We start from the raw sequence: 10,653 nt of genomic DNA, 5'->3' as shown, positions 1-10,653 counted from the left end.
GATAAAAGATAAGGATCATGGTGTATCGTGCATTCTATTTATAATATTGACTAGGAGCTGAGAGCCTATTTCGATCTGATGGTGAGTGATCCGGCAATTCTGAATGCAAACCAAAGTCTTCTGAAGGGCCAGAGCTTCAGCAACGAGGGCGGATATATGAATATTTATTTTGTTGAGCAAGGAGAGATTCCTACTTTATGTACCAATTAAATATTATCATTGTCCCTATATTCTTCGGAACATTCTAATTGTTATCATTTGGGAATTATATAAAAAATATCACATATTTTGTCTTTATTATCTTTTTCACTCTATGATATATTAATATTTTTTAATACCTTAAAAATAGACTGAATTAATTTTAACCTAATAACAACAGACGGAATAAAAAATACTACTTTACTTTTGGAAATAAAATAATAAAATACTTATCATTTTACTTTAATATTTGATTCCCCTTTTATTTTTATTTTTTTTAAATACTTACTAAAGGGTATTAAAGTCATTTTGCTTCTATAGTTAACTGAATTTTTATTTTATTTTATAAAAAGCCATTATGTCAATTCTGTCTAACTTATGATAGATTAAAATTTAACTGAGCTAGGAAGTTACCATTTTATCCTTATATAAATTATTATTTGAAACGAAGTTTGCACTATCTAATACTATCGATTAGGAGTAATTTATAAATATTCTTCTAAATCTAACCACAATGTTATATTTTTAAAGAGTCAAATTAATACTTTGAAGAATGTAATAGCAAATGTGGTCTTATTAGAAGTTTTCAAGAGGAAGTAAGTAAAAAAGAACCCCTCTTTTTGTACATGAGAAATCAAGCTTTCTCTGTTATGATGATAGTGAGATTGATTATATCAAAGAGTTTTAAGCAAACCACTCAATTTTCCAATTAGACATTTATCCTAACTAATTATGAGGACTAGCATAACAAATCTCATGAGCATTCTTTGTGATCTATGATATTTGAAATGAGTCACAACAACCATTAATCTTGATCAAAATCTGTGGCTATTGGCTAATAATAATAATAATAAGAAGAAGAAGATGATGATGAATGAGGCTTGTTCTAGAATTGTTATCCTATTTTCCCTCCTACTGTTTTTGTTTGAAGCTTAATGAACTATTTATACTTTCATCAGAAGAAGAAAAAAAAGTAAGAAAGAAAGAAAAAGAGAAGAAGAAAAGAAGAATAGCCTTTAATTATGCATGATTGATGCCATCCTACTAAAACAATAGCAAGCATGCTAATTACTGAAACCTTCTTCTATTTCCTCTCAGAGCCATGCTACTTTACATTATATATCTCACCACTCATTATATGTAATTAAGCAAAAAAAAAAAGAAGAAGAAAAGGTACAAAATACAAAGACACACCAGTCTATAATACTTCACTAACTCTAGAGCTCCTTCAGGCAAATGCAATTGAGGCCTAAACACCCTGTCCAAAAATTCCACAGCAATTTCTTCTGCAATGCAATTGCAAAAGCTCCTATCAGAACTCTCAAACTTGACGCCATCTACTACAAATGGAGTTCTAGTGATTATTAATATACTTTACCTTCTTTGGTACTAATACACTTGTTGTTCTTTTTGGCATTTGATAGAGCAACTCAGGTGGCACCTTGTACAAGTCCTCATCTACTCTCTTGGGCTTCTTCTTCCCTTCTTCTCTTCTCACACCTCCCTTCTTCCCCTGCATTTAACAATCAACTCAAACAACATAAAAAATATGAAAAATGAATAAATAAAGTCAAGCAAAAATGTAGTAGATTCTAGAGATTTTCAAACCTTTTTGTTATGGTAGTCATGGTGTAGCTTGGTTGGCTTCACCACCTTGAAGAGGTCTTCGCCTTCTCCTCCAAAGAAGATGGCAGCTGATTCAAAGTACTGGGTGATTGGAATCTCATCACAAAAGTTCCAACTCCCAAACGGTGGAATCTGCTGCCTCTTCTTCACCTCCTGCATCACAAAATCCCCCCCAAACTCCATCAAGAAAAGAGTGCGAGAGAGAGAGAAGAGAGAAAGAAAAGGACCCAACAAAGTACTCAACCTCTCCTCCATCTACTTACCTCCATGATCTCTTTTATCGCTTAGAATGGAATAATAGAAGGCTGGGGGAGTTGAGAGGATGAGGTTATAAAGAGAGGTCGGTTGGTTTGCTCTCATGCCAATAAAGTTGTAAACTTTTGGTCAGTTATGCCCACGCCTGAGGGGCTAAAGTGAAAAATAAAAGTAGGGGGATGGGCCAGGACTTAGGAGAGAAATGCTCCTTTATTTATTTATTTTATAACTTCCCTCCTTCTTCTCCTTCTTCTCGCCTGCAGCAATGCTCAGATTTGGGCTCACGGGAGTACTTTTGGATCAAAAATTAAACTCTTCGATTAAATTTTTACTGTCGAGTTTCTTTAATGCCTTGTCGGGGTTTGACTTGACCCCACTCGATTGCGAGTGTTCTGGATGTGGGACTCTCTGAACTCTGGAAGTAATACGCGTATAAAGTGTGGAAGATTGGGTGATAGAGAGGGGAGTTAGAGAGATTGAGATACATCATACATTGCATGTCTGAAGTAAAACTAATAAGCCAGCCGATTGATTGTTTAGCAGAGATAAAAGCATGGGATATGAATGTATTCGGAAAGAACCCACTTTTACGTATTTTGACCGCAGCGACGCTTAATGTAGCCGTGAGAAAAAGAAGAAGAAAAAGAGTAAAGAAAATTGAGATACACGGCCGGCATCCATATTCCATACACAAAAGGTCAAGAAAGGTAGGATAGTTCTTTTTTTTTACTCTTTCAAAAAAGTCAGTGGGTTCGTGGGTTCGTGCTCGCTCAAGTTCGGCTTAATTAGACTCGTATATTTATATAATGAGTTTAGAACTATTAAATCTTAGATCTAACAAATAGTCTAATGTACATAAATAAAACCCTAGCCTCTCCAATACCTCCCTAAACTCTCTTAGCTAAACCTCGTCTTCAGCGTCGAAATCTATCTCCATCTTCACCACCGAACCCATCTCTACTAAAACCCACCTCTATCTTCAAGCTCCCATTAGTCATCACCACTGTACATTTAAGAGGTACCTGCCATATTACTCCTTTTAAATTGTTGTATTTGGTTGTTCTCATAAATCTTCTCTTAGCAAAACTTGATGCTTCTACAATTTCGTTTGAATGTTTTGTGCATAATAAAAGTTTTTAATATTAAAAGGAGAGCCTATTCATCAACTATCACACATTGCCTTTCTAAAACTCTGATATTTGTTCAGAGATATTATTATTTGATGTCTATCTTTTTAATTTTCTATAATTTCTGCATAGGCTGTACAGTCGAGCTCAACCCTTATTAAGTTGGAGATGAGCCAAGGTGAGCTGAGCTTTTCCAGCTCGAATTAAGCTCGAGTTAGAAAAATTTACCTCTCGAGCCGAGCCGAACATGAACTAGCTCTCACACAAGCTCAACTCATGTACCCCCCCTGTATATAAGTTGGATCAAAGCTTAATCACTAACGCAAGTGGTTAGGGTTGTACCTCCAAGGGTTAAAATCAGTCAAGCTTGATTAACTAAAGGTTTGATCAAGCTAAACTCAAAACTAATGAGCCCTAAAAATTATGTTCAGGCTTGGCTTGGTAGATTGCTAACCGAGCCCAATTCGAACCTAATTTGAGTTCAAGCCGAGCTCAAATTTCAAATGAGCCCAATTTAAGCATATTTCAAACTGAGTTCAATTCAAGCATAATTTGTGCTCGAGTTTTAAAATAAGCTAATCCAAACCCTAATCGAGCTAATCGAGCCAAGCTTGATTAGGATTAGATGAACGTAGATCAACACTAGGAGGATAAGAGATGATATAAACTATTAGATTAAGATCTAATGGTTCCAAACTATTCATAACATCTATAAGGAAGTATATAAACCGATTTGAGACTAAATCGAGCTTGAGCTAAGCTGAGCTTGAGTTTGCTCCATAATTTTGGTAACCCTGTCTACCTCCCCAACTCATACTTAGTTGTAGAGAGTTTGAACCCTTACTTTAATGATGGGTACATTTAAACCTAGGGCATACACCTTATTTTACTTAAGATTAGTTGCTTAGTGGTGAGCTTTTGAAAAGATAATTTCTTTACCACTTTATAGGAGACTTTAACTTTTTTTTCTTTTTTTTTTCTTTTTGTTCTTGTTTCTTCCTCCTTATTCCAATCTGAGCACGCCCACAGGTTGCCCAGTGGGCTATTATGAGCACCTTTGTTCCCTTTTTCTTTTTGTTGGTTATATCCTTTGTGCAAAGAAATGATCTCTTCTAGTAACCTAAATAAAAGAACAATAAGATTTGATCATCCGCAGACAAGTACGTAGGAACTTCCTACGTCCGGCTATCATGGGCTGCCAAATACCCTCGCTGCAGGATATTCTTGCAGCCATTGATAACAACACTCAATTATTTTCACTGTTTCTAAATGAGACGGGAAAAACATCAGAGCTATTTTCTCATTTTAAGAAAAAGATGCTCTCTGCCAGCTGTGAAATTATAGGATTGGACATAGCAAGGGGGGGCCCACCCTTCCAAGACTGCGGAAAAAGCTGACGTGGATGATGGGATTCGTGGCTGATATAAACGACCTCAACAGTGACACTTTTATTGTATCCCGGGACTTTCCGGAAGTCTTTTATTCATAGATAATAAGTTCGTAAGTTAATATGAGTTAGATATTAGTGCCAATCCTGCTCAATGTATTAGATGAAACGAGGCAGAATTTAAATATGGAGAGGACCAAGGAAAGAGCATGGAAACAAGGAAGCGCGTCCAAGCTAAGTGGAAGCTTTCGAAGCCGGGCAGAGTGAAGTTAAACTCATATGGGGCTTGGGTGGCGAACAGCTGCCAGGGTGGCGCTGGGGCGGTGCTGAGGACGGAAGAGGAAAGCCCTGTAGAAATTGCGTGGGAGCCGATGCCGGCGGACTTGGTGCTGATGAGTGAAGCCTGGACGCTACGCATGGGGCTAAGGATGGCTGTAGTCCGTGGTTATCGCAGTTTAGAGGTGGAGACTAACTCCTCCCTTCTTGTCCAATTCTGCTCTAGGAAGGCTGAGTGCCCATGGAGGATCAATCATCACTAAATGTATAAGGTTGGGTGAGAGTTTTATGAAGTTCAGTATGGCTCATGTATACCGGGAAGGGAATAGGGTGGCAGATTGGGCCGCCACCCAGGGTATGTATGCATTTGGATTTCGGTTGATGGGCCTGGATGAGGACCTCCCCACTTACTTGTGTAACCTCCTCTATCACGTGACAATAATATGGCCAAAATATCCTTATATACACGTGACAACTTAAGATTGACTTTTATGATGACCCAAATACCCTTAGATCTCTTCTTCTTCCTCCTCACACTCTTATTCTCTTCCTTTGTTTCCTCCTCTCCTCCTCCTCCCTCATCGCTCTCATCGTCTTCACCGCTGCCTCCGGCATTGGCCACTATGTTGTCTCCCTCCACCTTGACACCCCTCCTCAACTCCTCTGCCTCGTTGCCAACACCGGCAACAACCTCGTCTAGTCTTGTTGCTCCCCTTCGACATTGTGTTACTCTGCTTCAAGAGCATGGGTGTTCATAGAGGAGCAGATTAAAGGGATTGTGCGTGGGTTGGAGAACAGCAGGCACTGGTTCCTATGGGTGGTGAGGATGGCAGCCAACATGACCTGACTCTACAAGAGGCCAATCAAGCCAAACCTAGACCAAGTCTTATCGAAGGGGTTCATGGAGACGATGTGCACCTCACATAGGTGGTTGATCACGTCGCCATCGTTGTCATCCCACTTAAAAGAGGAAGGAGAAGGGAAAGCTCTTGTACATAGCTCTAGAAAGGCAAGAGAAAGAGGTGAGCGACGGCACGTCACCTCCCCCAATGTCCATTAATCACTCCCGTGTCACTGTGGTGCCTAGGGCCAACAATGAGCTCCAACCACTCCATCACCTTCATTAGTGCCCTCAGCCCTCTGCTCCACTATGAGGATCTATTTCGAACTATATTTAGACTGATCCAAATGTAAGAACATTATGAAAACTTAGATGGTGGTAGCCTCATGAGATAGGATTCTAATGGCTCTAGTTTCACATTAATCGGATGTCCACATGAAAAGATATAATTAAAATAGTGAAGAAATATCAGAGCAAAAAGGTAATATTTTAAGTTGCGGCGGTCAACTAAGGATGGTAGTGGACGGCCGTATAGTAGGGTGGCTCATGGTAGAGGGTGGTGGCTATGGGTTAGGAGGTAGAATTAGGGTTTCTAACTTAGATATACTCCTAAAAAATAAACTACTATAATTAACTTCTATTCCTAAATTATCTTACTCTTACTCCTAAGATAAACTTAAGACTAAAATAATTTCTCAATACTTGGATGCTTTGATGAATAAATAAAGAAGACCAGCCCCTCTATATATAGAGGTTGGGTATAATAAGTCATACTTGAACTTAACCCTAAAAGTTTATACGACTCGAAGTATGACTTATTTTAGAGGCTTACATGACTTAATTAAAATTACCTTAGTAACTTATGTGACTTAATTGAACTTGCCTTAGTGGCTTACATGACTTAACTAGATTTGACTTAAGGGCTTACATAAGAGATAAACATGAATTAATTAAAAGATAAATAGACTCGATCCATCGAACCTAATATTCTCATGATGCAATCCGATCTGACTCGATTCTCATTAGGATCATCTAAGCTTGTCATCGAACCTCTCACTCACTCGCATCTGCTCCCACCACTCAGCTTCTAGTGACGACACATCTGGACACTTGCAGGAAGAAGATTAAGGGATGCAGAAGTAGCACCATCACCGACTGACTAAGGCATTGTTGAGGAGATTCGAGTGTGAATTCGTCTCCATGAAACACCTAACTATAGAGGTCGAGTGGATCCTCGTTGATCACGCCGAGGAGTGAAGCCGTTGAGCTCTTTGAGGGGAGAGGAATAAAGAATTTTAGGAGAAAGGGGATTAGGGTAGAGGGCAATGTAGGAATTTCAACAAAAATTAAAATATTTAATTTTAGCTCTACCACATAGCTATCCACCATTATAAGTGGAGAGTCGATTTGGTCAATTCACCGATTCTGTTAACGACGTTAAGAGGTAAGGTATTTCTGATAGTTTAGGAGGTAAGTGTGTACCAAAAAAAAATTTAGGAAGTCATTGTGAAAATGAGTAATAGTTTAGTAGGTAAAAAAAGATTTATCCTTATATAATATTATCAGAGCTAATTTTTATTTAATGCAATTCGAGGGAGTGTAAATGAGGCGAGCTTGATTGAGCTAATTGGGTATGATCAATTAATTTTGAGCCCTAAAAGTTAAGTTTAGACCAATCAAGCTGAGCTCACTTCGAGTCTAATTCGAGGTTGAGCTCAAACTTTAAAATGAACCCAAGTCAAGCCTATCCAAGTTGAGCTGACTTAAAGTCTAATTCGAGCTAGAGCCCTAAACAAGTCCAATTCAAGTCTTAATCAAGCCAACCAGCTCAAGCTTGATTTAAGCTTGAATTGAATAAAGCTTTATTAGAATTGAAAGAACCAATTATATCCATTCCTAAAAGGATAAAAGATCATATGAACTATCAGATTAAGATCTCATGGTCCCAAATTATACACACATTTTCTCTGTGTAATAATAATATATACTCAATTCAAGTATACTCCAAAACTGATAAAAAGAAATAATATTAACTTTCTTTTCTAAATCTCTACAAAATTTACTTACAACAATATCAAGTCCAATGTTATTTATACTATAATATTAGAGACTAAACATGCAACATGCATTTCAATAATAAATTTTACTCTATAAAATACTATTCAGATAATTAAATGGAACAATAAAACTAGAGTAGCTAAGTTAAGTTAGCCAAGAGTACCTTGCAAACTTTCTCTTCTGTTGTGTTTACTTTTTTCCAAATTCTTCCAAAAGACGGAAAAAATACAAATTAGTTACTGATGATTATATCAATGAAACTATCTCTATCTAAGAATTTAATCAATCAACTAACTAGATTGATAGAATAACCATATTCCTTCTTTCTCTGAATAGGAAGCATACCATGAAATTGGTCTTCAACAACCTTCATCTCCTCTTTTTTTCAAGGCTTCTAAAGATAATATAAAAATTAATTCGAGATTTATTCAGTTTCAACCCTATTTTTATTGTTCAAGCTTAGCTCATTTTAAGTTTAAGTCGATGATGAGGTAAGTGTGAGTCGAGCTGTTCGATTATTTTGATACTCTTAGCAATTGTACATTAGAACACTCCAAAAACTAGAGTTGTCAAACTGGGGGGTAACAGAGCTGAGAATGTTAAAATCAAGTTTAAATTCAAAAAAAGAAGAAGAAGAAGTTGGTATCAATCAACTACATATTAATCCAAACTTATATATGACCCTACATGCAACTTGGTTTGACTCTTTTGAGTAATAGATATAACTCCAAAAAGAAAAATGAACCGTTTGCTAGCTAAATGCAGTGTACTACCCCATGATCCACAAGAGGGGAGTTTTTTGTTTTCTTTAAATATTTAAAATATTTGACTGGATGGCATCTAATAGGCGAGTAGCAGCCACACCACATGTGATATTAAGTACTAAGATAATGCATACATGGATGCATCCTCTTATTAGCTTAGCTGGTTTAGGAATATTTAACCTTCTCCTACCAAATCCATCTCCATTGTCACACTCATAAAAATTCACAAATATTAGCTTTGTCACATGCACTCACACACTCGGACTCCCGTCGTAAACATCTCGATCGTTTAGAGATTAAGTTTTTAATATAGTTAGTGAGTTAACATCGTTTGCATTAAAACATCAAACCATATTGTGTTTCTTCTCTAGTAACTTGAGCTTTTATAATATCAAAGCAAAAGATACTAAATTCTAATTCAACCTCTATCTATTTATAAGAAACAAAAGCAAAAAACAGTGGTCCTAACAAGAGTGATGAGTTAACATCTGATGGTAATTTGTTATATCAAAGAAATAAATTGAAGTAGCAAACTCTTTTTCCATCCATCATATGAAACAAATATATAAATATATATATATATATATATGCAATACTCCTAAGTTTAGGTAATCCCCTATCCACCAATTCAATATGAAGTCCCACCACCAATCTTTGTGGCCTCCAATGCCTCCCGTGACCATTGACGACAAATTACCACTCACGGGCTCCCCACAACCTCACTGGTCTCCTCCTATATAAACCTCATCCAACTCTACCCTCTTCTCTCACCACCACCACCACTGCCAAGATCGACTAACTCACAAAAAGGAAAAAGAAAAGAAAAGAGAAAAAGAGAAATGGAGATGAAGCTCCAAGCTCTGGCCATGGCCGTTGTTGCACTCCTCCTAGTAGCGGATGGAGTGCATGGCATATGTAACATGAGCGACGACGGGCTGATGGCATGCAAGCCATGCATCACCATCAACAAGCCCGTCGACAAGCCGACCGACGCCTGCTGCTCGGCGCTCGCGAAAGCCGACCTACAATGCCTGTGCAGGTACAAGAACTCCGGGCTGTTGCAGTACTTTGAGATCGATCCTAACCGAGCCATGCAGCTCCCGGCCAAATGCAACCTCACTCCACCTACCCAGTGTTAATGGATATGCATTGCATGCATAGAGGACTTAATTTGGTGGAGTTGAACTGGGTTTAGGTTTTTTTTTCCTTGTTAAGTAAGAGATGAGTTGATCGTCATGTCTAGTCTAGTTTCTATTTGGTCGTCATGATGATGAAGGTGTTTGTCGTGTTCCATCTCCTTAATTTGTGTGGGGATTTAGTTTGTGTCAATGTTGTGATTTGCTAGTAATGTAATGAAATGGATGTTTGTGCCTTTGTCTAATGACATGATAAAAGACTTCAAATTTGCTGAAACTACTCATTTCAATCAACTCTAGTGCAATTCATCATTGCGGATCGAGAGTGGAGAGTGTATTTGGAGAGAAGAATAGGTTAGTTAAATTATCCAAGCATAAAACATAAAAAAAATTGGCATAATTAACTTGCTTCAGTTGCTCCAGGACTATGATTGCAGTATGTATGGTCTTTTTTATGGAGATAGAATTTGAATAAATTTTTGATCATGCATATCTTACACCTAGAAATCCTGAACTATTATCCATTTTTATATGAATACAATCGTTTATTTTTCATAGCACATTTAAATAGTTAGTTATCCGCTAAAAGTATCACCATGATAGAGGATCATTTTGCCGTTATATTAGAGAAAAAGGTCAAATATGTTTTTTATCAGTAACATTACGAGGGGTGAGAGATATTAAATAGGTAAGATCTATCAGAAAATGGCGATAGTTCAAAGGCAAGTCTTTGGGCTAATGGCAGTAGAAAGCTCCTCTATTCTTTTTGATACAATGGATAGCTAACTAAGGCTTCAAGAGAGAATTTATTTGGAATTTCTGTTCATCAAAACAAATTAGAGGTTAAAATTACGAGAGAAGCTGGTTTGAATAGGCTGCAATTCCTAGTAATAGAAGTTATCCATGAAGGTAAGGGACTACTCATATTTAAACATACAATACCTTGTTTAAACAGAACTCCTAAACATAATTGAAATTAATTTAG

General features: G+C 37.3%; 2 protein-coding genes across 3 annotated transcripts; one reads left to right on the top strand and one right to left on the bottom strand.

Annotated features, from left to right (window-relative positions):
• Positions 1–1,191: 1,191 nt before the first annotated feature.
• Positions 1,192–2,394, bottom strand: LOC140795295 (uncharacterized). 2 transcript variants are annotated; one of them, XM_073147792.1, is made up of 4 exons: positions 2,088–2,394; positions 1,807–1,977; positions 1,577–1,711; positions 1,192–1,484 (listed from the first exon to the last, which is right to left on the bottom strand). In XM_073147792.1, the coding sequence occupies exons 1-4, from the start codon at positions 2,091–2,093 to the stop codon at positions 1,416–1,418; spliced, it is 381 nt and encodes a 126-aa protein (XP_073003893.1). In that variant the 5' UTR covers positions 2,094–2,394; the 3' UTR covers positions 1,192–1,415. The 2 variants fall into 2 exon arrangements, with proteins under 2 accessions (XP_073003893.1, XP_073003892.1); XM_073147791.1 differs by lacking the exon at positions 2,088–2,394 and having other exon boundaries at positions 1,807–2,066.
• Positions 2,395–9,371: 6,977 nt separating this feature from the next.
• LOC140795050 (putative lipid-transfer protein DIR1) lies at positions 9,372–9,671 on the top strand. Its single transcript, XM_073147410.1, has one exon. The coding sequence runs from the start codon at positions 9,372–9,374 to the stop codon at positions 9,669–9,671; it is 300 nt and encodes a 99-aa protein (XP_073003511.1).
• Positions 9,672–10,653: the final 982 nt, after the last annotated feature.

Source organism: Typha latifolia, chromosome 9 (genome assembly GCF_019914945.1).
Source record: "Typha latifolia isolate L0001 chromosome 9, TyphaL0001v2, whole genome shotgun sequence".
Classification (NCBI taxonomy): Eukaryota; Viridiplantae; Streptophyta; class Magnoliopsida; order Poales; family Typhaceae; genus Typha; species Typha latifolia.
This window is presented reverse-complemented; position numbering and strand designations above follow the sequence as displayed.

What these genes read in the sequence shown, in the direction of transcription:
- LOC140795295 (XM_073147791.1), bottom strand. Translation starts at nt 2,007, where the DNA reads ATGGAGTTTGGGGGGGATTTTGTGATGCAGGAGGTGAAGAAGAGGCAG. An exon ending in ATGACTACCATAACAAAAAG is followed by an intron (nt 1,712 to 1,806) that starts GTTTGAAAATCT and finishes TGTTAAATGCAG; the next exon opens with GGGAAGAAGGGAGGTGTGAG. An exon ending in GTGTATTAGTACCAAAGAAG is followed by an intron (nt 1,485 to 1,576) that starts GTAAAGTATATT and finishes ATTGCATTGCAG; the next exon opens with AAGAAATTGCTGTGGAATTT.
- LOC140795050 (XM_073147410.1), top strand. Translation starts at nt 9,372, where the DNA reads ATGGAGATGAAGCTCCAAGCTCTGGCCATGGCCGTTGTTGCACTCCTC.